Source organism: Macrosteles quadrilineatus, unplaced genomic scaffold (genome assembly GCF_028750875.1).
Source record: "Macrosteles quadrilineatus isolate MER2022 unplaced genomic scaffold, UCM_ALF_1.0 Scaffold_1__1_contigs__length_201487025, whole genome shotgun sequence".
NCBI lineage: Eukaryota > Metazoa > Arthropoda > Insecta > Hemiptera > Cicadellidae > Macrosteles > Macrosteles quadrilineatus.
In genome coordinates this window covers 193,815,964-193,843,395 of record NW_026542594.1, presented here as the reverse complement: position 1 = coordinate 193,843,395, position 27,432 = coordinate 193,815,964, and the positions used below count along the sequence as shown (strand labels likewise).

Here is a 27,432-nt window from a genome sequence, read left to right as displayed (position 1 = left end):
ACAAATACATACACATACATATATTAAAACCAATACCCCCACCCTAAAAAAATCTTGTCTTAACACGTAGAGTGCGGCCGTTCCCGATCGGGTACGGCGCTTGGCCCCCGTACGGTGCGTCCGTACCCCATCGGGAACGCTCGGTAATGCCTTTTGTATATCTTCGTTTTTGCTCTAGCGTTGGCCGAAAGCGGACCTATACGACGTTAGCGTGTAGTATGTGACTTGCATTTTGTTGTGGTGTAGGTTGGTAGTAAATTTCCCCGTAAAATTCCCGTCTGGCAATCTCAAAAGTCTTCTTTTTGTCCCGTCTTTTTCCCTCCATTTGGCAATACAATTCCAATGGGACCGGCTACATTCCAAGCAGTGCTGCTATCTGTGGGTGTTTAGCGAACTACATCGACTCTCGTTGTAAAGCAGGACATCCCCTCACGTTATTTGCTATTCGTCAGACCAAAATTGAAAAGGCCAATCACACGCGGCAATCGGGTTTACTCGACGCTGAGGGCTGCGCCGCACTGGGGATACGCCCGCTATTTGACGTGCCGCAGCGAACGTGTTAAAGTCAGTGAATTTTACCTTGAATATAATTCTGGAGTATGACAATTTCAAATAATTTTTATACGTTAAATTCGATTATCAATCCCCACCTAAAATGCCAAGCTTCTTTTAAATACCCACCCAACGCGCGCCAATCCCTCCCATTCATAAAACTCAAAAAATCTTCCCACTCCAATACGTGATTAGAAAAATACTTCTTTCTTATATGAGACAAAACCGGGCATCTACCTACAAAATGGAAAATGTTTTCGTCCTCTTGAAAATTACAAAGAGAGCAACGGAAATTTTGTTCTAAAATCCAAGGCTTATAATTCAGATGTATTGCCTCAGCTCTTGCCTTGAAAATCCAACGTTGTAAATTCATACTAATATTATCTGAAAGATAAGACCGATGGCAGAGATTTAAGTCAAGTGATCTATAAATGTGGTGATAACGACATTCCAGCGCGGCTTGATTCCAGGCCTGCTTGGTCGCCGTCCTAACTGACTCTACAACTCTTATCAGCTGATCATGCATTGATCCTAAACATTCAATATTAAAGTCTATGTTAATACCATGCATTTGACCTAAATTCCTCCATTCTCTAGCCCAGGCTACGTTTTTAAAAATAACTTGCTTGGCAAAAAAGTTTGTAAGTCTGTTCGCTGGGAGCGACAAAGATTGTATTAAATAACTGACATTTGACATTAAGGTATAACAATACATATTTTCTATTCCTGTCTCTAAATGCAAAATATAATTTGGCACATTCTTTGGAAGGCAAAATATTTTCTTAATAAATAATTTCAAAATTCCCTCAACCTGTTGACTCTCTTTAAAACCCCAAACTTGGCTTCCGTAACACATTATTGATCTAATCAATGAATTAAAAGCGAAAACCTTGGAGCTCAACGGGACATTTCCATTGTTAAAAAAATCTCTCCACAACGAATTCATGGCAAATTTTGCAGCTACAGATTTTTCTCGCAAATGACTTTCCCACGACAGTTTTGTAGTTAATAATATTCCCAAATACTTATATTGATTTACAACCTCTATTCGTTTCCCTTTATAAAACCACTTATCTCTGCCACGTAACCTCCCTCCTTTTCTGAATACCATAATTTTAGATTTATTCAAATTCACTCTTAGGTTCCAAAGATCACAATAACGCTCTAGATTTGCGATCATTTTTTGTAGGACTGTTGCGGTAGGAGCTAACAATACAAGGTCATCTGCATACAACAATTCATTTACATTCAAACCTCCAAACTTACAACCCCCCTCTAACTCGTCTGGTATGTCGTTAATAAAAAGTGAGAATAACAAAGGAGATCCAACACATCCCTGTTTCAAACCTATATTAGTATCAAAAAATCCTGTAACTCCGTGTTCACATTTAATTCCAGCTGAAGTACCTGTATACAAATCTTTAATTACACTTAAACATTTAGTCGAAATACCAAAACAAGATAACTTGTAGAATAAAGCATTCCTATCAATTGTATCAAATGCTGACTCAAAATCTACAAAAAATGCAAACAATTTTTCTTTTCGCGCTTCAGTTTGTAGAGACACAATGTTTGTTAGATTAAAAATATTGTCCACTGTCGAGTAACCTTTCCGAAACCCTGCTTGACACTCAGTCAGAGTTTGCCGTTCATTGACCCAACTATTTATTCTGTTAAAAACAATACCTGCGTATATTTTTGCTACACAATCAATAAAAGAAAGTCCTCTATAGTTCTGAACATTATTTAAATCGCCCTTTTTATGCAGTGGAAAGATAATAGATTTTTTGAAACTGTTTGGAACACTTTTTGAGCTAAACATTAAGATATAAACTTTACACAATTTTTGTAAAAAATTATCTGAACTGTTTTTATAAAATTCGTACGGAATACCATCGCTTCCGGGTGCTTTGCATTTTTTCGCTGTTTTCAGAACTGCTTTAATTTCACACACACTTATATCGCTATCTAGATAAGGATCTTCAATGTACGGTTCAGCATAAACTACGCTCGATATACATATTTTTGGATTCAACAAATTCCGGAAATGCCTCTCCCATTCATCAGCTCCAATTGAACCTACTACTACGTTCTTCTTTCTCTTAAACCGGTTAATAGCTTCCCATGTCTGTTTTGTATTTTTATGGTTGCCGAGATTGTTTATTAAATCGTTTTGAGATTGTGCCTTTTTCTGTTTGCAAAGTAATTTAAACTCTTTGTTTTTCTCCAAATACAAACTTCTTGCCCCTACGGAGTTCGTTTTTCTAAAAATATTTAAAAATTTAAATACTTTTTTCCTCATTGAAAAACATTCCCAATCAAACCATGATTGTTTGCCTTGAAATCCAGACTTGTCATAGTTTGTTTTACTGCCAAGCTTACTGTGTTTCACATGTGCCGATACCTTAATACAATTGATTAAATTGTTAACATCTTCTTGACAATCGCCTACAATATTTAAATTATTAACCACAGAACTTAACTTATTTTTATAATTTATCTCATCGTTATCAGTCCATTTAAGCCTTGGTAATAATGGAAGCACAGTGCCAGCATTATTTAAATTTACAGTGAAATTCATTTTAAGATGCAATGTTATCGGCATGTGATCAGAACCTATTTGTTTTAGTACACTAAAATCCCTTATCACATCCAGACAATCTAATGAGACCAAAGCGTAATCTATAACAGATGTCCCTTTTGCACTAATAAAAGTATACTCCCCTTGACTGTCATTTTTTGTCCTACCATTAATTATAACAAACCCATAATTTTCGCACATTTCTAAAATCAGTTTACCTTTACTGTTTACTACAAAATCCGTTGACTTTCTGACATTTAGAACAGTATCATTCAATATATCTAACTGATTAGGAATTTGTTGTAAACTAGCTGTTCTTCCATTTAGATCACCCATAATAACAAAACTTTTTTGTGGATTGTCAGTAAGAAATTGGTTAACTCTCTGAAAATCATTTTCCCAACAATTATAATTAAGGTAAAGAGGCAAGATTGACAATTCTTTGCTGTTATGCAGCCTTTTAACATTGACGAGATTGAAATTATCTAGTACTCCAAAACTAAGTTGATCTACGAATTTACTTTTTAAATTAATTCCTACTATTACCCCTCCTATTGCTCTCCCAAAACAATGTACCCTCTGAGCAAATTCAAACTTAATCTTAAAACCTTGGAAAAAGTCAACAAAAAACTCTCTTTCATTTTCTGTAATAAAAGTCTCTATTAAAATAAAAATATCACACCCATTAATTAATTGTTTAAATGAACTACAACTAACCTTTGATTTTAGTCCACATACATTGTATGAAATAACCTTAAGGGAATGTTCATTTTTGAGGTCGGCGTCCTCGGCGTCCTCTTCTCCCTCGGGATTGGCGTAGGTTGCTCACTCTTGAGTGGTGGCGGCGGAGGCTGCCGTTGGTGTTGTCCCAAGCTGTCCTAGTGGCAAACTCTCAACAATCAACAATCAAACAAGTCCACTGCGATTGTTCTCTCCCTTATGGAGCCACTTCTTGATAAAGGATTTACTTTGTGGATGGATAATTGGTATAATTCCCCTGAGCTTTCAAAATTATTAAAAGAAAAAAAGACAGACACATGTGGCACTCTAAAATTATCAAGGAAAAATGTCCCAGATGAAATCAAAAGTCAAAAATTAGAAAAAGGAGAAATTGTAGTAAAACACAGTGGAGATGTGATGGTGATGAAGTGGCGCGACAAAAGAATCGTCACTCTTATTTCTACCTTCCACTCCCATGAAATGGAGCAAAGACTTAGCAAGAATGGGAGGCAAGAAATGAAGCCAGCTTTGGTGTATAAATATAACAAGCAAATGGGAGGGGTTGATATGAGGGACCAAATGCTGCACGCATATCAGCTAGAAAGAAAAAGGGGCCTGAAATGGTACGTAAAAATCTTTAAACGCCTTCTGAATATTTCTGTATTGAATTCCTTTATAATCTGGAAATCTAATACCCAGAAAATTGACCACCTAGCCTTTCGATTAGATCTTATAAAGATGCTTTTTGAGACCCATGGCCCTGAAGTACCAAGACCTGTTTTCGGAAGACCTTCAATTGAGCCGAGACCTGCTAGACTTACAGAAAGGCACTTTATTTACCTGATACCACCTACAGGAAGTAAAGTAAATGCACAAAAGATGTGCTGTGTATGTGCAAAACGGGGAGTAAGAAGACAGCAGATATTGGTGTCCCAAGTGTGAAGCAGGACTGTGTCTTGGAGCATGCTTCGAAGACTACCATACAAAAGTTAACTTCTAAGAGGTATGTAACTATTGTATCACATTCAAACTTTTATTTCAATCATATATTTTTAAAGCCTATAATCTGCTCTTTATTTTGATGAAAGAATTATAAACATACATGTATAAATAAGTTAATTATTGACGGTTTTATGTAAACATATGACGGTCCCACTAACAAAAACTAACTTCTAAGAGGTATATAAATAATGTATCACATTCAAACTTTTATTTCAATTATATGTTTTTAAAGCCTGTAATCTGTTCTTCAATTTGGTGGAAAAATTTTAAAAATCCAATAATAAATAAGTTAATTATTGTAGGTTTTATGTAATCATGTAACAGTCCCAGAAAAAGCTTTGGAAAAGTGCCGCGGGAGGGGGTGGTCTGCCATCTAGAAAGTCACGCTTGAAGGGTTAATAATGTAATTTATTGGGCGGTTTGCCAAATTGGTCATGGTCTCATGATTAATATTCCAAATTTATATTGGTAATTAATATTTGAACTCACGTTGGCTACATCTAGTTACTCTTACGAATCAGAATAAGTCCATTCCCATAATTATTTCTTTGTTGACTATGTATTAATTAGATATATTAAATAACATAAAAGATGGCTGTGATATGCAGGCAAGGTATTATTGTGCACTTTGGCGAGGTAGTTAGATTCTTTTCAATAGAGTTTGAGTTACGACAGGTAATGTGGGTGATTTAGTGGTGGTTAGTGGAACGAAAATATATTGGGCTCAGGTATTATTAACACTCATACCACTACATTTCACCACATAATCTTGATGCTCGCGTACCGGTACAGCGTGTACAAAAATGTCTAAAATTCAGGGTCTTACAGTTGACCCAGTCAGCACACAGAAGTATATAATATGTATTATTTACTTTGAGCCAAAGTAAATCCAAAATAAATTATACGTATTGAATTGATATAGAATACTTCTATTTTACGTCTATACGTCCCACTTTATTTTGTAAATAATACGTATTACTAATACGTCAATTTACGTAAACCATATACAAAAATAATACGTCAATGATATATGTATATGGAATGTAAATTTTGTACAAGCTAAACTGAAGCAATAATATGTAAATTTAAGTATTATTTATGTAAATCATCTTAATTATGTACAGTAATGCAAAAAATATCTGAATCTAATTAAATTGTATTAAGAATCAATTTATCCAATTATGTTTAGCACCTAAATAAACATAATAATAAATGTTCTGTCAGTAATCAACATAAGAAAGATGGATTAGTTCTCAGCTAAAGTCAATTATTATAAAAATATTACTCATCCTAAAAACTTGAGGCACTTTTAAGGGTGACTCTTTAGGCGATAAACTATGGTCAGTACGGTAGTACTATGAAAACTGTGGTAAGTTCTAATTTATTTTTTTAAATTGTCTTCACTCATTCATGGTGTGTTAGTATTTGTTTGAATTGAATGCATAAAAATGTGTTACTTTATAGGAAACAAATTCTCATTAATCAAAAGGAAAACTAATCATTCTAGAATTATTAACATAATATCATATAATTAGTAATTAGAATTGAATTTGTACCCAACAAAACTAAAATCAGAACAGTAGGCAATAAGTACAAAGTACAGCTTTACAATAAAAATGTAATCTTAATAAATCAAGTACAGCTTTACATTTGAAAATTTAATCTTCGAGCCTGCCGGAACCATTCTTTAACCTTGGTTCCAAATGCCTTGTATGTGACATTGTCTCCGTGAGACGCTGCAACAACACCTGAAACATGATTTTACAATGTGATACCACAGAGTTTTCACTATAATTGTTATGTTATAAGCAAGTGTTAATGTGTTTGATTCAGTTTTTTCTCATAAGGTCGTTTCTACTTTGTCCTTTAACTTAGAAGAAGACTTTTTACGGGGGTTCAAAACAATTTACCCTTGATAATCCGACATGGCGGTGATGCCACTGGACACTAATTAGTTAATACTAAATACTTTACAAGTATAAACTCGGGAATATTTTGCAGGGCCGGTTTGAGTAGTAAGCATAGTACGTGGTCGAAGCAAAGCAAAATGGCGCATCCAATGTTCAGGATTAAGGAGACCCACAAATTGACTCGTTCATCAACACTTCTCTGTCATCTACTTGGACTGGTCTGGTAGACCTTTGCATGTTTCAGACATAGCCTACATACTCTAGCTTATTCGTGTATCCAGAAATAATCATTACCAATAACAGTGCCGTAATTAGAGTACTAGCGGACCTAGGTCAAACTAACCTCAGTTATCCTACGATCACGGCGAAATCGTTAACATATCCTGTGATCATAAAACCATTGCCACCTACGATCGCCATGAAATTGGGAAAATCACCACACATTGGTAGTCAAACATTTTTGGCAAACTGACATTCTAATGGGCCTATTTAAGTAAATGTCCGATTATTGAGAGCCAACTGTAGTTACCTAGATTAATAGAGGCCAAGTAATGATTTACAAAAAGTTTTTTTATGTTATGGATATCAAATACCCCCGCCACAGCAACCCTGCAGACTAAGCAAATTTCCATTTACTGGGCTGGATTTCTACTTAAGTACAGTAGAGTCTCGCAAACTCGGCACTCGATAACCCGGCAGTCTGGATAACTCGGCCATCACCTGGCTCAGAAAATTAGTGATTTTTGAGTACGACATGAGTTAAACATGGGCTCAAGTTAAATCATTCCCAACTTGTACCAAGGATTTATTGTACTATATCTGATGACTTAATACTGACTTGTAATATAAATAGGCCTATAAATAAATAAGGCAGCTAAAAGGATTACAAATTGTATGGTTCTTATTTATAACCCTAGTTCCCAATAACCCGACATTTCACAAACTCGACACCCTTCCAGTCCACATTACGCCGAGTTTTGGGGACTCTACTGCATTCCCTTAAAATTGTAAGATTTATTTCCTATTTACATAGGTAACATTGATTATAATGAGTATGCCTACTGTACTTAGGTTTGCTGCTACAAGGAAGGAAGGTATTGTTTATTTCAATTGAAATGTTCATAAACTAGAATGAAACAAACAAAATTGTCAAATTTGACAAAAATATATTTATATAGCCTACAAGGAAACTAGCCTACAACAGTTTTTCTCCATGAGAATAACATAGAAATTATTAATTTACAATATTTTTCGATTATCTCCGTAACCGATAGGCATACAACAACGCTTCAATATACAAAATTATTTCTTTTATAAGCTATACAAAATGGTATGGAAAGAAATCGTGAAGTTTTGTGTTTTTAGAGTCAAAAATCAGAAAACCCAATTTTTACCCCATAAAACCCCCCATAAACCCTCGTTCCCATAGTCTGTTCAAATTATTTTGAATAAACGTAGGTTATACATTAGTACCAAATTTGATCAAAATCGGTTCATTTTTGCTCGAGATATCGCGCTAACGGACATATACATACATATGTATATATTTCATATATATATATGAATTTAAACGGAGGGTGTTTTTGGCCTATGGAGGACCCAAAAATGAAAAGTAAATCGGTCCCGGGTCGAGGTCTTACCATGAGACCTACAGTAATAGCTTATTCCCTATATGGAAAATTCGCTAAAAGAATTTAAACTTGTTGTTAGCTTGTTAAAATTTTCCTTTAACTTTTTTTATAACTATTTCTTCTTTTTCTTTTTGATATTTTCTGTTTTTGTTGGTTTGAATTAGGGGCCCCAAATAAAGTCTCCGGTTGGGAACATAAGAGGGTTTTAATTGAATCTAATGATGAATATAGAACGGATTCACGTTTAACATTAGCCTATTAGTTTTAGAAAAAAAAAACGGCATCTCATCCTTACAAATTTCTCCCACAGTCTCCCCATGATTAGATACAGATTAGATTTAAATAAATCAAATATTTCACACACCTTTAAAAAAAGAGTGTTCATAAATATTAAGTTGGGTAGCTTTTTAAAAATAGATTTAAAATTATAACTCAAACAAAAGAGTTAATCACTGCTCCCCAGGTAAAATAACTTTTCAGGGGCTATTATTTAAATTCCATTAGATTCCAGTAACTATTAGTAGGCAACTATTATACTCACTCTCCAGTGTTTTATGAAGTTGAGGCTGTGGAGGGTCCTCTTTCCCTTCCTTCCCTCCCAACTGAAGCTAACATCTACTTCGTTTGTCCGCGATCTGATGAGGGCTCGACAGCCAGAGTCCACCACTGTTGCGCCCCCAATCCTTTGAAAGAAGTCGATCTACAAAAACAAAAAAACTTTTTAGTCATATTTAATCATTTTATACTTTCGGCTAAGTCCTTCTTAGGTGTGTTTGACTGTTATAACCATTCTATTTCCCAAAACAATAAGTAAATCCAGACCTGATTCCACAACTGGCCCCTAGGAGTGAACATAACATAACCTAGATACAGCAACAGAAGGTATGTTTTTTTAAATTAGGCCTATTTGTTGCATTCACAATTAATTAAGTTTATCTTATTTACTTATGACAGATATACCTATCCATGCATAAGCTAACTTAATTCCTTGTAATAATTGTTGAATGAAATTGTGTAGGTATGCCTAAGGCCCATGTTATATGGACAGAAAAAACGCGACAGATTTTTCGCCGCGTAGACGCCAAGCCTACCGAGCAATGGACGTCACTATGTGCAAGTTATACGAACGTTTTATCTGTCGCATCGTACACTGTAAACCTGGCGTCAGCGTGGACAACGCGACCGGACCGGTAAAACTGGCGGAAAAAACGCGACAGAAATTATGCGAGTACCTACTGTTATACGGGCAGCTTTTACACAGCAGATCTGTGCTTCACCCCACCATACTTCTCCGACAGGATAGTTCCCAGGCGACTTATCGGGAGTGGAAATTCACAGTTCGGCGACCTTCGGGCTCCCTCGGAGCCTGTCGCGGCGTGTTTACTGCTCGTATAACAGCTCCCTGGCGTCGATGACACAGCGTGATTGCTGATTGTATAACAGCACTGAATTTGTGAATCAGCGTCGGCGTTTTATCTGTCGCGTTCTTGCTGTCCGTATAACATGGGCCTAAGTTAATTAGCATATAGTATAGTTACCTATTAGTCATTTGTAAATAAACAAACCGTCTAACAAAAACTGGACAAGTTCAAAAACCCTTAGCCAAAAAATTAACTTATCTCTTGATAATTTAACATAAGGAAGCATATAGGCCTAATTAGTTGCGTTAAAATCTTAGTGTAGGCCTGGGAATTACCATTACCTACTGTAAATTTAAACAACATCAAGCGTAACTTAAAACACAGAGGATAGCCTACTCGTCCAGTAACAGGACGTGGATTAACTTAGGCGTCCGGCACTGACGTCACAGGGTTGTGAGGGCCCGGAACGCCATTACCACAACGATACGATGTACAACCATCGGTGTTTGTGGTGTAGTGGATAGAGTGCTAGGCTGATTAACGCAAGAGGTCCCTGGTTCGAATCACATCGGTAACTTTAACTTTTTGTCAAAGTTTTTGCTTTGAATGCCATTAACTGTAGGCCTACATCTTTTGTTAGAATTTTTGGCATTTATAATTTTATTTTATGAACATAATTTAACCTTCATTCATTATCATTTTTCATTATCAGCAAGTTTGGTTGGTTAGGTTAGGTTATGACAGTAACTGCTGGACGCCTAATCCACGTCCAGTTACCGGATGCGTATCCTCTGCGAATTTAAAAACCCTGTAACTTACTAAGGTGCTAATTAATAGGCCTAACCTAAGTTAGTTAATATCGTAGGCCTACTTGATAAAATCTTGGCTGCACTTTAGTTTCTGTCCTACATTTACTCACATACGGTAACTCAAGTTACCTAGTACCTAACTGCATGTTTGGTTAAGGTTAAGTTAAGTTTAGAACAGTTTCATCAGCTGGTAGCACAAATAGGCCTACCTATTTGTGTAGTACCGTACCTAAATAGGTACTAGAAAACATGTTCTAGTATTCGTGGTTAGTAGTCCTATAATAGTAAATGTAGGACAGAAACTAAAGTGCAACCGAAATCTTGAAAGAATACACACCTACCGAAAATATCATCCAAGACCAGTAAAAATGAAGATGTAACTTAAATCTTCTTTATCCAATTGTCTGTGATGTAACTTAACTTAGCCTAGCCTAATTAAAATCCAGTATTTGTAAGTTTAGACCATAAATAAAAGCAGAACACTTACCTTTGAGGGTTGTAGAAAATTGATGATGAATTGAAAACATAAATAAGTTAGGTTGATCTAGCGAAAATCTTAAAAGTAGGCCTAGGACCAACGGTAACACCGATGGCCAATAAACTTCTTGATTCTTGAACTTAAATAAGTTACAACTGTAAAATAAACTTTTAAAACTAACTAAAAAACTGAATAATTAACAGCTAAGTTTTGGAAACAACGATTGAAATATTGATCTCGAAGAGGGCAGAGACTACACAGAATAAAAAGAAGAAGAGATAAAGTAAAGAACTCGAACTGCAGCAGAAACACAGAACTAAACAACTAAAACAAAAACAACAATGGCGGCCTCGGATGACGGCTAGTCCTAGTCGGCGTTACGGTACTGTCCGACCCATTCGATACTATCGTGCTAATACGATTTTCAATGCATATCGAAAGACCATCAATGCTCCGCGTAGAAAGGATTTATGATTTATTTCAGTTATACCTTAGTAATAATAATATTAGTTATTAATTATTATTATTAACTTATTTAGTTTTTCTAACTTAGACTGTAGTAGTTACATAAATTTAAATTAATCATAACTGCCCAGTAAGCTATCGAATAGAAATATCGAGCCTATCAAGTTCGATGTTGATATTGACTATCGATATAATTCTAGTATCTATCAGTCTGGCTTCGATATTTTTATTCGGATCCAATAAGTCAACGCTGCAACCCCAACCCCAATCCCAAACCGGTTCGGTCTAACTACACTTCTTGGCTTGGTGAAGGAATTCTACAAGTGACCTTCGCACTTGCCACCCCTTTGTATTACAGTTCTTTGTCTAGCTGCCTGTATTGTAAATTCCTACTGTCCCTTCTTCTAAGAAAAACTTTCTCTAAAAGCAACTGTTTGGTCTGAGTGAAAATATCTCTTTCTCAAGGCTTTGAGCAAAATTTACAAATCTATCTGGTATGAATCCAGGAAAATGGTTAATGTATATTTGACGTAAATATATGTATATTTTACGTCAATATTAAAGTATATGGGATGTGAATAAGTTACATTCAGTATACATTAAATGTATCGAGAAATAGGCCAGAAAATAGGTTTAAATCAATCACATATTAATTAAGACAGTATTTCATGCTGACCTAAAACAAAAGGTAACGATATTTTCTATGTAAATATCAGCGAGTAAATTATATGTGAATTTTACATATTTCAATATACTTTACATAGTTTACCAAGATTGACCTAAAATATATGTATATAATACCTCGTGTGCTGACTGGGTGATTTTATTGCAACCGGCTCTAAGGAATTACAATTTTTATCCCATGTCAATAAAAAGGCACCCTTCTCAAAAATATAATTATAATTATAAAAATATAATTTGGACTATTTTTATACAGAGAAAGTCTGGTGTGAACATTGAAATAAGTCTAAGTGGCATATATAGTAGAGTAACTTGCCAATATCTTATCGTCTCCGCGATTGTGACACACCTGTGAGCATGACTTGCAGTCTCGGCAACACCGGCAACCGTATCACGCAATCGGGGTAATATTAATCGCAAACGGGTGTGAGCATATCTTGCGGTCTCAGCGACACTGATAATCATCTTTTCATCTCCCGTAATTTTTGCAACACTAGTGAGTATATTTTGCGGTCTCGGCGACACCGATAATCGTTAATCAATAAATAACCAGTGATTGGTCTTTCGGTTAATCAATGTTTCCAATGACCGGGCTCAGGATTCCTGGAAGTTTGGTTAGTTCCTATAGTTTTCCAGGACTTTTAAAGGTAATGTTTAGGTAATGTACACTCCTGACGACATTCATGTATGTACAGTATAGTGAAATTAATAAAGTTTTATGAATTTTATTGAATTGAATAGTTGAAGGATTCTCGGTTTTCCCGAATTTCCCGGAGAGTGGACACTATGTTGTATAGGTTTCTGTTGTTACAAGGGTAAGGCCTATTGCAGGTCAAACCTGTTACAAACATACCCCTCATCATAATTGCCTCCCTTAGTCACAAACAATTGTTGAACATCCCAGCGATCGCAACAACATCATCGTCGTCGTATTCACGGTGCGATTGATTGCAAAGATATCATCGCCAAATCTCCCAATTGAGGAAAGATCTTGACCATACCCCTCAATCACGAAAACAGAGCACCTCCCATGGTCACAAAGACATCATAGTCACGCACGATCGGGGAAAAACTGAGAGCATTAATCGCAATGGAAAAAAATTTGTATTGTCTCCCATGATCGAGGCAAAATTTTGTGCTTCCCCTGATCACAGCGAAATTATACAACACCTGTTTTTGACTAAAAACCACCATTCAGTCCAAATAATGAAACGGAGGAAGAAAGGCCTCCAAAACTCCAACCAATAACTCCATAACAGTGGCGTACATAAGGGGGGTGATCAGTGTGATCAATCACCCCCCAAAGACAAATTATATTTTTTGTAATAATATTATTTAGGAAAAATACAAATTAAAAATAAATAACATTTAAATATTTTTAAATACTGCTGTTTAAACATATATCGTTAAGCGTGTATAGGTTAAGAATAAGCATTAACTAAAACTTAACAATTTAAAACTTAAATTAGCAAAAGGAAGCAGCAATGTATCTGCAAGCCACAAGTGAGACAAGTACTATCATAGACAAAAAGAATAAAATATAGACCGTCAGCTGTGCTGCGGTTACCATAGGTTCTGGCGCACACCACTGGGAGCGCCACGGTAGTTACAGCGTACGCGCTACGTAAACTACAGCGGTGTGCGCCGGAAACTATGGTAACCATGGTAACCCCAGCACGGCTGACAGTCTATATTTCATTCTTTTTGTCTATGGTACTATGCTGTTGGACACACACCACCAGCAGGGGGGAGACAATGCTGTTGAAGGGTGGGGGAGGGGTGGGTCTAAGCTTTAAACAAAAACTGTACACATCCAATAGCCTAAATACTGCGTATTACTGTTTTGAGAAGTTATTTATTCAATCCAACATAATCTATATTCATATCAGTTATATTGTTCATAAGTGCTACATCATTAAGAAATACCAAACCTGCAGACCAAGCGAATTTCCATTTGACTGATTGGAATTATACTAAAAAGTCTCTTTATCACATTTATTCCTATTTAAATAGAATTGGTTTAGTGAGTACTTAGGTTTGCTGCAACAGGGAGGGTAAATAAGTTGTTTTTTTTGTTGTTGTAAAATGTTAATTGTTAATAACTATGTTCATAAACAAGGAAACTACTACAGTTGCCTTATAAGAATAACATGGTAATTTTAAATTTACAATTTTTTGGAATTTTCTCCGTAACCATTAGGCGCATAATGACGTTTGCTTCAATATACTAAATTATTTGTCTTTTTAAGCTCTACAAAGTGGTTTGGAAAGAAATTGTGAAACTTTGTGTTTTTAGGGTCAAAAATGGGAAAAACCTATTTTTACCCTCAAACCCCCGTTCCTATAGTCCAATCATGATGGATCGTGAACTCGTTTGGATAAATGTAGGTTTACACATTTATACCAAACTAGTGAACCCGTGTGGCTCAACAGGCCGCAAAATAACATATAGTAGATTTCCAAAAGAGACTTAAAACTACTTTTAACCAATAACTATTTGTTATCACATACAAATTATCGTTTTAATAAAAGGTTGTTTTATCTAGCCAGGAGCTCATATCCCACGTAAGCTGGATATGAGGAGTATTACTGTGTACACCGAATTCATTTCTTAAAATATGTAACAATTTTTTTTACTTAATCTATCATGGCATCAGATCCATGTTGTCGTCTACTCCATAACATTCTGTTAAACAAACTACACCAAATTCTCCCACCATAGGGGGACACGGTCAATCTCCTTTCATTGCCTAGCTCAAATTTCAATTGATTTGATTTCCATGGTGTTTTTGGCTAACTCAGGTTTTTGTTTAACGGGATCCGGTTCACCGGTTAACCCTTCCCGGACAGGCGAAATGGTGAAATAGAACGGGAAAGAGTTATAGGAAAAAATATAAATTAATTTCCCTTATTTGTGTTTTGTTATACAAGTATACATAAAACAAACACAATGGAACACTTCATACTATCAAAATAATTTTTTACTTGTTTTTAACTAAGCGGGAACATATCCACTACCTGTCCGCGTATGAGTAGAAAAGCAGCCACCCGTCCTTTATCACCAAAGACTTAGGCGGATATATCCGTCATCCGTCCGGGAAGGGTTAAATGTGTTACTACTATTAGCAATGATCAGTTAAACATATAAATTGACAAATTTTAAAGTTCACTAAAAGGAAGCAAATTTAGCGTTAAGAGGTTTCAAGAAATACAATACTCGTGGAGGATAAACTAAAGCCATAGAATATATTGGATACTGAAGTAGGCGTCCCATCTATACGGACCAGCTGTAGCCAATTTTTTGTTAGAAAGAACGTAGATAGTTGTGTGAGCCAGTCACAGAATGTACTAGTGACTAGAACTCTATTTTCTACCTTATTTTTTGTTGCTGGCCGAGTTAATGGGTCATAAGAGTTGCTATAACTCACACAAAGTAATTCCATTAGTTTGAATTGGTAAAAAAGATTGTGTATTCAACAGAAATCAGTAATTTAGATCAGCACAATCTGTTGGTGGCTCACATCAACTACGAAGATTTTGGTAAAAAAGATGGCTACAAATTTAACTTGGGGATGGAATATCTAGTTGTATTAATAGTCAAAGCTAAAGCTAATAAATTTGATAGGGTTTTACCTCAGCAATAGCTTTATTTTTCTCTTGGATCTGCACCTCATTCTTACTTTCTTTGACGTTTTGGTTTTCTTCTTTTTCAGCCTCTTTACAAGTGTTTAAATGATTTTTTCGTTCCACCACCTCTCTCTTTTCTCTTGATTTAAGAAATTCTTCAATGAGGTCAAGGCAGAGTAAATCTTCCTCTGACTCAAATGTACTATCTTCACTAGAAAATAATGAAAATAACTTAGGACCAAATGGACCGAGTAGAGATATTCTTACCAAGGAACAATAATTACAGTAGATTCCCTGTAATCTGGCATTATTTTATTGACAACTTAAGTTTTATCAATGTCTATTGGATACAGAATAGTGTTGTTCAATCCTACCTACACTTGTTGTTTTATTAATAGTCAAAGGTTTTATATAGTTTTATACATATGTAGAACTAGAAAGAACAGAGTAGGTACAACTTAATCAAATTTGACCAAATAGCAACTTAATATGGATAACACTGAAAACAAATTTTATTCACAAATTGATTAAATGTAAAAAAAACACTCTGCTATCAAACTTTATTTGTTGATATTACACTTATTACTGTATAGAACAATAGTTAAACTAAGCCCCACTTTGGTTGCCACTAAATATATTCTTATAGGTATTCTAAATCGTCGTTTAAATAGAATAATAAAAACAAAAATTACCAATTTATTATAATTTTTTATTATTATTATACACTAGCAGAGTACCCGTCCTTCGTACGGGGTTGGAATATAAGTATAAAATGCTTATTGCAGTTATACTCAAGCTTTGCGATTGCAATAGGTGGAGGACACAGTTTGATAAAATTTGCTTTTTTAAATTTACAGTATTCTATAGTATTACACATCTACCATAGCCATAATGTTCTACCATTTTACCTAAACAATAGAGAAAAATAAATTATCAATTCGCAAAATATCACAAATTATTCATGAAATGAAAAACATATACATAACTGTAAACAATCCTACTTTGACAGTTCTCATTGCGAATCACAGTTTTTTGTTGCTGCTTAGTTCAAATTAGCTGTTTTCATAAATGCAAAAAAAATATAGTGCTGCACCCTGTTGGTAAAACTTATAACTTTTTAATGCTTTTCCATATCATAGAACCAACTTTTTTAGTTGAAACAGCTGACTAAATTCTTTAATTCCCTTTAAATATGAATACTCATAAGGTTAACATGGGGAATTACAGAGCCACTGGGGCGGAGCCCGAAAGGATTTTTGAGATAAGAATATGCCTATATGTTAATCGGGAATGTAAGCTATCATCATGCCAAATTTCAGCCCAATCCGTCCAGTGGTTTATGCGTGATTGAACTTCAAACAAACAAACAAACAAACAAACACACAAACTTTCACATTTATAATATTAGTAAGATAAGATTACTACTCTGTGTTTAATACATAAATCAAAGAACATCCGAAAGGCTTCAGAATACTACTGATCAAATATTTACTATCAAGCAAATTTTATCAAAATATTGTGAGTTCAACCAAGCATATTTATTCACTTACTATTGTATAAATAGAAAAAAATGTGGAAATACCTAATGAAAATGAGAATCCCAAACAAATTATTTAATCTTGCACAAATATGTAGACTCAAGATGCTAAGTACAAATAATAGACAACGGATATTCAACTGAATTCAATGTAGTTAGAGCTCGTCCGTTATCTCTACCCCCAATTACAATCTAAGCTTCTAACTTAACTTGAACTTACTCTGGATATCCCTTCCACTTGCAAAGATAATAAGTTTTTCCATCTTTTACCCTCATGTCAAGAATTTTCTCAATCTCAAACTCTTCCTCCATGGTGTCAATATTTTTCTCTTCCTATAAGACAACAAACTAAATTACACAATTATCACATTTGAAAATAATATAGTTTAAGGTTTCCAGGCTAAAAGAAGTGGATTTAGTTTTTTTTTTTTTTATTCTTGGATGTTTTTTTTTTTCTAAGACTCTAAGTTATAGGCATGAGCCCGGTATTGTTTTTCACATAACACATAACTTCGGGCTAGACCTAGGGGTTGCGGCATTATAACTTAGATAAAATCAGGGCCTGCCTAAGAAAAAAACTGCAAGTGTGCAAGATTCACATATCATGCCCCCACCGATACCCTCAGGTCTTTTAGGGGGGGGGGGCGGGGTCTTTCCCTGGAAAACTTTGAAATTTAAGGTCTAAAAACACAGTTTTTGTGCACTTTTGAGCCTCTTTAAGAACAATAATATTTGTCTCTCAATTTGATTGACTTGATAGGTTCTATACTTTTTTGTACCGGTATGTACCTTAAACCACTTGTATGATGTTAAGCTTCGTAGTCACTTTTCAATGATTTTCACACTTATATTGCAAGTACTCTCAGAATAAATAGCAAATGCTGGAGCTGGAATCACCGTACGCCAGACCGATAAATTGCATTTCTCATGGGTGAAATAAAAATATCAGTGGTTACTGGCTAAAAATATAAAACACCTGTGGAAGGGGAAGTAAAAATATGTCACAACCACAACCCTTCCTGCAATCCACCACACAGACGTAGACGGGCCACTCTACTGACCCTGGACGTTAGTCAAGGGCATCAGGCTAGTGTATTTCAGAACTCTCTAAGGGGGGGGGGGGGGTTCTAGATCTTTGGTTTTAATTTTGAAATTGAACTGTAACAGTTTTGATACAATATTCCTATTTTAAATATTGCTGCCCAAAATTTAAATCAATTTCTATGAATTAGCTAATTAAAAAAAAAAAAAATTATCAAGAATGGTCAATTTTATGCCCCTCCAAAAGGCTCGAGTGTGCGGCTGCATACATCGCACACCCCTCAGGCCGGCCCTGGATAAAATCCATTGGTGATTTGGCGGGATTTGAACCTGGGACCTCAAGGACTGAAGCCCCGCGCTCTAACCACTAGACCAGCTTGTTCCCCCAATGGATGTAGTGATAGTCTATTTAACAATGTATAATCAACTAGCTGTACCCGCGGGCTTTGCCCCGTTTACTTCTTAATCTTCAAGATGAGCTCGTTCGCATGGCTTAATAACGTCCTGGTTGAAGTTCGTTCGCTACTCACCTTTTGGTTGCAAATTAGCTGTTGTCATAAATTAAAAAAAAATAATAGTGCTGCACCCTGTTGGTAATCCGGTTGTAACTTTTATGCTATTGAACATCATAGAACAGAGCCAACTTGTTTAATTGAAACAGCTGTTAAGATTCATTAATTCGTTTTAAATATGTAAAATCATAAGGTTAACATGGGAAATTCCAGAGCCACTGGGGCAGAGCCCAAAAGCCGGATCAGAATAAAAACTACTTAGTTTTAATGCCCAAAGAATCGATGTACCGAATTTCAGCCTCCTAGGTAAATGAGAAGTGGGAGAATTAGTGATGAGTGAGTGAGTGAGTATGTCAGTGAGACGAGGGCTTTGCCTTTTATAAGTATAGATATATTTTCTTGTAATTTCATTTTATATTATAAAACTCTGTTTCAAAACTACCCTACCGTACTTATCTGGTTCCAGTTTTTTGCTAGTTTGTTTAATAAAAAGGGTACAGTTCCACAGAGAACATACGATATATTATTTTTTTTATTTACATTTTAACGGTGTAACACCAAAGCAAACTTAGATGGCTAGCAAGAGAAATTGAAAATACCATAGGGCCTACAATGCTAATAGAAGAGGATGACTGATATTTATGTACATATTATAGATAGAATGTACAGGAATATTGAAATGAAAACATGCAGTAACAACTTTGCCGCAGTGACAGTACACGCATAACACGATGCCAAGATATGTGAGACGGTTTCACAAAATGATTTGAATGAACATGGGTGCAAGCTAATAACAAATGCAAAAATGACAATGTTAACAAAACAATAATGATGACAGGACTGTATAATCTAGTGCGACAGCAATGTACGTAATGAGGCAACAGACTAACTAACAAATATTGATGTGAATACCTGAATTTCAACAATAGCTCTACAGAACTTTACAACAAATATATTACTAGAAAAGGTTACAGCAACGGCTATATTTCTCAACAAGGGTTACTAAGTCATGAGGAAAGTCGTCTTCAGATGTCGGTTTTATATCGTGTAGGATGTAGTTTTCACACGATGTTGATTGTATATTTAACAAGAAGACTATTTTCACACTGCAGTTGTTGGTTTAAGTTAAGTTAGTTCAGTTTGGCCTACCTATTCTAGATTATACAACACTCTTGACATTAGCCTGTAATTTTTAAAGAGATACATTTATAAAGATGTAAATTTGTCCATATTTGTATCTTCTTTTATTACAAGTTCGTTTCATAAACTAAACTGAACCAAACTAAGCTTATCTAAACCCTGCAGCGCACTGTAAAAGAGTGACAGGCAATAAAAAATATTAAAAAGTTTGATCTTGAAAAGCCCCATTACAAAAATATTTAGGCCTACATTCAGTATTTATATTAACTATTATTTCATCTGATAATATATTGTAGGGTCTCTGCAGAACTGTAGGCCTACCCATGAATAAAACAATTTATCACCATTTCAGACATTTTAAACCAGGTTCATGTGGGAGCTGAAATTAGAAGGCTTATACTAAGCCTAGCTGTGATCCTAGCAATGCGCAGATAATACCAACACGCTTTCTTAATGGGCCTGTATCCGTAGAGCTTCGCTGTTAATGGTTCTTTAGGATCCTGACCATCGATGAGAGCAGTCCTTTTTCGCAGCTAGTAACGAGGTTCCCAACATCGATGTAGATAATTTAATTTAATATTGCAACTTTTTATGCGACCAGCATCACTGGACAAGTGTAAAATACCCCCGCCGCAGCAAACCTGCAGACTAAGCGAATTTCCATTTGCCTGATTGGATTTACACTAAAATGTCTACTTAAAAATATAACATTTATTTCCTATTTAAATAGAATTAGTATAACAAGTACTTAGGTTTGCTGCATCAGGGAGGGTAAAACTGTTTTTTTTTTTTTTTTTTGTAAAATGTTAATAGTTAGTAAGAAATAAAAACATTTTCCAAATTTGATCAAAATATGTTCATAAACAAGCAAACTACAACAGTTTACTTATTCTCCATAAGAATAACATGGGAATTTTAAATTAACAGTTTTTTTGGAATTTTCTCCGTAACCATTAGGCGCATAATAACGCTTCAATATACTAAATTATTTGTTTTTTTGAGCTCTACAAAATGGTTTGGAAAGAAATTGCTAAATTTTATGTTTTTTGGGTCAAAAATGGGAAAAACCTATTTTTACCCCATAAAACCCCCCATAAACCCCCGTTCCCATGGTCCGATCATGCTGGATCGCGAACTCGTTCAAATAAACGTAGGTTTACACGTTTGTACCAAATTTTATCAAAATCGGATCATTTTTGCTCGAGTTATCGTGCTAACGGATACATATATATACTCACAAATCAACCTTTCAGTGCGAGTCTCGTGGCTCAGACACTTACAGTCAATAAAAGCAGAGTGCTACTCGGCTGCACTTTACTTTAGGTCCTACACTCATTCGAATGGAAATATTGAAATTATTTGATTGTTTCATTTGATACTGTATATCGTATATTAAATAAAAAAGAATATAAAAAAGGGTACTCATGTTATTTTACATATTATTTATTAATATACTATATATATAAATATATAAATATATATATATATATGAATTTGAACGGATTCTGTTTTTGGCCTCTAGGGACCTCAAAACGAAAAAAAAAATCGTTCCCGCGTCCAGGTCTTACCATGAGTAGGCCTACTACGGTAATAGCTTATTCCCTATATGGGAAATTCGCTAAAAATGACCACAATAAGTTTAGAATTGTTTAAGACAAGTGTTGGAGTGAAAACGCTTAAGAATTGAACACAAATTGATAGATAAAGTAGCCTACTAGGCTATATTCCTTATATTTTACATTGTTAAAATATTACTTAAATAGCATTTAGGCCTACCAGTACTGAATGCTAAAATTAACAAGGCCTAGGCCTACCTATTCTTCTTCAGAATATTTAGGGTAATTCATTACAAAACCATTTTCAACTAAACACAAACTCACAAATCAACCTTTCAGTGCGAGTCTCGTGGCTCAGACACTTACAGTCAATAAAAGCAGAGTGCTACTCGGCTGCACTTTACTTTAGGTCCTACACTCATTCGAATGGAAATATTGAAATTATTTGATTGTTTCATTTGATACTGTATATCGTTTGGTTAGTTAGGTAAGGTTAACCTATCCTAACTAACCAAACAATATATCAAACAAAACAATCGATCGATATTTCCATTTGAATGAGTGTAGGACCTAAAGTAAAGTGCACTCTACTAGCATCGTTGCTGCGATTGTCCATTTACAGCTCTGTCATGAACGCTTTAGTTGTAAGTTGTTCACTTGTTCTATTCCAAGTCAACCAACAATCCAGGAACATGATACATAATATTTTAACACCACAATAAGTAGGCCTAAGCCTACATTAGGATAAAATACATTAGGCCTAATAAAAAAAACAATAGGCCTAAGTTATTCCTTGATTTAAAGTTTATGTCTAAGTTATAACTTAAGTTATGTTAAAATATAATATCTTGCACTTAGCCTATTTAGGTATAAGTTACTAGTTGTTTACCAAGGCTAAGACGTGCCTTAATATCTAAGCTAGGCCTATTAAACATTTAAGCAAGTTAACCATTGAGGGAAATAAATTAATTTACAGTAAGTTTAAATGTAAGTTAGACTCCCTCTTATCTGGACAACTTTTACCTGGACTATACTCGGCAGATACCGTAGGCTATGTCTCTTTAACACGTTGACTGCTAACGCTGACTCTAGTCGGCGTCGCTAGGCCTAGCACTTCAATGTGGCGCGCGCCGACCACCAGACCAACAAAAATATATAGAGTCAGTGTGAGCTTAGCCTCAGGCGGAGACGTTATAATCGTTGCCAGCCTGCCAGCTTAGAGTGCGAGCTTTACTTTGGTGTAGGTTGGTTCTAAAATTTCCCGTAAAATCCTGTCTGGCAATGCTTTTGTCCCGGTTTCGGCGATTTTTTCTCTTCAACCCACATTACAAAGACACTGGATACGGATCCGTGCAGTGCTGCTACCTTTGGGAGTTTCAGTGAAATACATCCACTCTCGGGGTAACGCAGCGCAGTCACCACTGCTCTTTTGTGATTCGTCAGACTGAAATATTTGAATGCCAATTGCGTTCGCTGATTCGGTTGTGTGCCGGGGCTTCGCCCGCCACTGGGGAGCGCCTGTAAGTTGTTTTCAGCAGTCATCGTGTTAACCGGACTATTTTAATCGGTTTAACGAGATCAACAAGAAGTGGGCGGTACTGGGGAAAGATTTGAGACCAGTGATCTTGTGTCATGGAAATGCAATTTGTTTCTTCTATCTACATTACAATCATGTTTAAATTACCTCGTTGTGGTAGTGGTACACTTCAAGTAGGCCTTGTCCAGGCCTGGTCAGAGAAGCTACTAGGCCTATTGTACTCAGGAACACAAACACATGCCGAACTAAACAAATATCAAGTAAGTTAAATACCGTACTACAATTTTACTTATTATTCCTGAGAGATACAGCTATTTAGAAGTAGACATGAACTAAAGTGCAACAAAATCTTTGATAATTGACGAAGCTGTTCAGTTTTTGTTGTGTTAAAGGAAACGAACGAACGAAACAAACAAGGAGTTAGGAGAAGGAAGAGAAGAAGCAACAACTGTCGACTTCGAGTAGGGTGTTTTCGTTATCCGGTTTGCCTTAAATGCTAGCTTTGTTTTTTTGAACATGCAGCGGCGGAGTACACTTCTCCTGCCTATCTATTTATTTTCTTTGGTTGCTTTCTAACAAAAAATATATAAGGATTTTGTTCCATTTCATTGTTGGTTGGATATTGAATTGTTTTGATTGTGTTTGTGTTTTATTTGTCTTGTCTGTAAGTTCATACAATTAATCTTTGATAGGCTAGTAATCTCCAGACTGGGACGGTGGCGTCGTTCTGTAACCCAACTATACTAGGAGGTCACGAATTATGGATATTTATAGGCACGCACTGTGGATGCGATGCTTTCTGGTGTGAATTAACGTCCGCACTAGTAAATACTATGACTATCCACATTACTTACTTACTTACAAGAGTGGCCATGGTACCTTAAGAGGTACTTGGCCTCGCCCACGCACTGCCTCCGGTGTCTCTTTCTAGAGCTTCATTTTCACTTCTTCCCAATCTTCTAATATCTAATGATCCGCAGAACCATCTTGATAATTAGACCAACTCGTTGATTACAAGGAAAAAATGTGTGGTTCGGATTTCACTATAAACTGTAGGTCCCTTATGCACGGCACGGCCACCTAAACTTCCAGGCCACGGCATTCGAAATGGCAACATCGCGAGTAGTGTTGTAATAGCTTTTTTGTTTCGACGCAGATAATGGTATTTGTGTTTTTTTTCAATACGAACGCTTGGTTTCTGGGCTATGAAAATATTGACTCCACTTTAAATTTTCAAAAATAGATTTTCAATTTAAATATTGTTATGGTTTTCAATTCTATATGTTTTATTTTCAATCTTTTAATACATTTATATCAATAAATTTAAATTAATAATGCGTGAATCAATGAGCTGGTGTCACCTGTCAGTCCGTATCTTATGGGACGTCTGGCGCTAGACAACACTACTTGCAACGTTGCCGATTCTACCAGGCTGCGGCCTGGAGTTAAAGTTGGCCGTGCTTAGTTGCCACTATTCGGTGGGGCACACGGAAGATTCCTCAGGTGCCGTTTGACGTCACTAACTGCTGACGTCACTAACTGCTGCGTCTGAAGAAACAGACAATTTTATAATTTTTCTATTATTAAATTAAACTGTCATAACCTAACCAAACTAACCAAACGTGCTGATAGTGGAAAAATCTAATGAAGGTTTACTAATCTAAAAAATAGTTTTGTTCATAAAATAAAATTATAAATGCCTAAAATTCAATTTTATAATTTTTTAAATTATAAAATTAAACTGTCATAACCTAACCAAACTTGCTGATATGAAAAAAAATGTTGACAAAAAGTTAGTGCTACCGGCGGGATTCGAACCCGGTACATTAGGACTATTAGCCCGCCACGCTATCCACAACACCACCGAGGCCGATGGCTCTACATCGTATCGTTGCGGTATTGGTGTTCCCTCAAAGTGACGTCAGCAGTTAGTGACGTCAAACGGCACCTGAGAAATCTTCCGTGTGCCGTTTCGCTGGACGGTTGGGCTAATTAACAGACGTGTCCATGGAACAGAGGGACTTATAGTACATAAACAAGACTACAAGATCGTGCCACTCATCCTACACTCATGTACGGGATACGCACATCGTAGTGTCGTCAACATAATTAATTAATTAATTGATACGAGGGGCAGACCAGAGTATGTTTGATCTATGCTGGCAGTGCACTTCCAGAGTTCCTTGAATCAATTATGCTGCTTGATTTGTAATAAACGAGTCAAGGGGGAACAATTAAGTTGTTACTGTAATAAACTTTTCAGTCCGGAAGACTATAATCAGTTTTTTGTCAACGCAGTTCAAAGAAATAACTGCATATCTATTAAACTGGTTAAAAACCGGAATGGGAGGAGTAACCGCCAGAGTTCAGGTGCAGGCTCTGGCCTCCTTGGAGTAATGGAACCTTACCACTTGAGGACGTAAAGTTAAAAGTATAGTACCACCAGACTCTGTTAACATTTCCAGGACCATTCCTATCTTTAAAAACCTTACCTCAAGTTATCGGCCAATTTTCAATAATCCCGACTGCGGGGATGATAATATATAGAGTAGATTATCCAGAGATAGATTGTTGACCATTTTGAAGTCAATAATTATTTTATATTTTACAGCCTCCCAACACGGGTTTAGGAAGTCGATATCAACAGCAATAGCTCTGCTCTCCCTGCGATCAATGAGATACTGGACCACTTTGACAATAGGCAGTCAATAGCTCTGGCTCTTTGCGACTTATCGAAAGTCTTTGAAATTGCCTCTCATGGCATACTGCTGATGGCGAAGTTGGTCTGTATGAGTGCCCCTTCAGACCCTCAAATCCTACGTGGAAGAAGCCACATATGGTGGCAGTGCAGTGAGTGCAGGGGTCCTCCCTAGTGGATGTTAAGATCGGCGAGTTCCGTATGGCTCAATCGTTGGCTTATACTGTATCTTCTTTGATACCAATGAACAGCCTAGGATGGGAGAGAAATACACTTTTATTCACATAAGATTCAATGGGCAGGGAACAAGTTCTGCTGAGGCGGTCGCCTCTCGCGAACATCTCTTCCAATAAGCCAAGGACTGGTTCGTCATAATTAGCTTATTGTCAACCATTCTTTCAGTCTACCATCAGTATATTTTCAACTGTCTTGTCTTTTCAAAGTTAACCAGAACAATTTAGAAATCCAAGGCCAACTCCACTAAGTATCACGTTAGAGGCGCACTGAAGCTGAATACCCAGCGATATAGATTGACCTTGACAAGGGATAGCTTCCCCACAGTTCCAAATGTTACATAATACATTCACACCACATCACATGAGGGAGCTTGGGACAAAATTAAGATCAAGGATCTCCTCCTTCAAAACCTGTATTACTAGTTGACTAATATTTCGCCATCTAATCGAAACTAAAAGTTTTGTTTTTTCAAGAAGTTTTAAATATTTGAAGCTGTCCATCCGGTCGTAGCTGGTCAAAGACAAAGAGGAGGTAATATATACAAATAAAAGAGTCAAGTTTGGGGTCTTTTGCAGCCCTGGTCCTGAGGGGTTGTACTATTTTCCCTGTGAAGAGGCATTCTCAGTGCCTAGGCCAAGACTTAGTCTATCATAGATTCCTTGAATGTTAGAACTCTATGCATCTGAGGGTGTCTGCTATTTTTTAAAAGTGAAATTCCAGATTTTTCCCTGGGTTTTAAAACTTTTCCAGAGACTCCATGAATGTTTAATCGTAAACTATAATCAATTCAAGACCAGTCATGGAACAGAAACTTCATCAATCTTCCGTGATCGTGACAAAATCCTGGATATCTCTAATGGTTTATAGATATTATCGTTGCCTCCCACAGCCACGGAAACGTCATTATAGTTTTCTGCAAATGTGTGAATGTTTTGATCATACAAACTTCGTACACACGCTTTACAATCACGATTGTAAAAGCTAAACTCAAGCTCGATTTTCAGACTTGGTGCTAGGCCTCTCGAGCTTATAGGTCAAGCTAAAAAATTGAGCCGCTCGCACACATAAACTCTGTAGTTATTAATGGCTGAAATAAAAATCCTGGAAAGGCTCCAATAGTTCTGAATTTTCCCTGTTTTTTCCCCACTCCCTTCAATTTTAAGGGTTTCCCTGGCCCCTTCAAATGTTTTTTTTTCAGGGTTTCCCGATTAGTCCCTGCCAACAGTGTCTTGTGGGATGTCACTATCGAGAGTTTTACAATCTGGGACCCCACGTTTTGAAACTGTGGAAATAAAAAAAAACAAATGATTCAAACATTGTTGTTGTATATATGAACTAAGTCCCTTACATCAGGCAA

General features: G+C 36.1%; 1 protein-coding gene and 1 long non-coding RNA gene across 3 annotated transcripts in view; both read right to left on the bottom strand.

Annotated features, from left to right (window-relative positions):
- LOC128993068 (spliceosome RNA helicase Ddx39b-like) overlaps positions 1–24,042 on the bottom strand; it is a 40,652-nt gene extending 16,610 nt beyond the window's left edge. Inside the window, exons 1-3 of one of the 2 annotated variants that reach the window (XM_054416834.1) lie at positions 23,999–24,042; positions 17,575–17,687; positions 15,824–16,028 (exon numbers count right to left, since the gene is read on the bottom strand). In XM_054416834.1, the coding sequence (XP_054272809.1) occupies positions 15,824–16,028; positions 17,575–17,666 (297 nt within the window). In that variant the 5' untranslated portion in view covers positions 17,667–17,687; positions 23,999–24,042. Of the gene's footprint in view, positions 1–15,823; positions 16,029–17,574; positions 17,688–23,287; positions 23,553–23,998 lie in introns of those variants that run through there. The other variant, XM_054416827.1, reaches the window with a different exon arrangement.
- Positions 6,460–11,385, bottom strand: LOC128993083 (uncharacterized). Its single transcript, XR_008490737.1, has 3 exons — positions 11,054–11,385; positions 8,938–9,096; positions 6,460–6,603 (listed from the first exon to the last, which is right to left on the bottom strand). It is a non-coding gene; the product is annotated as an uncharacterized LOC128993083 (long non-coding RNA).
- Positions 24,043–27,432: the final 3,390 nt, after the last annotated feature.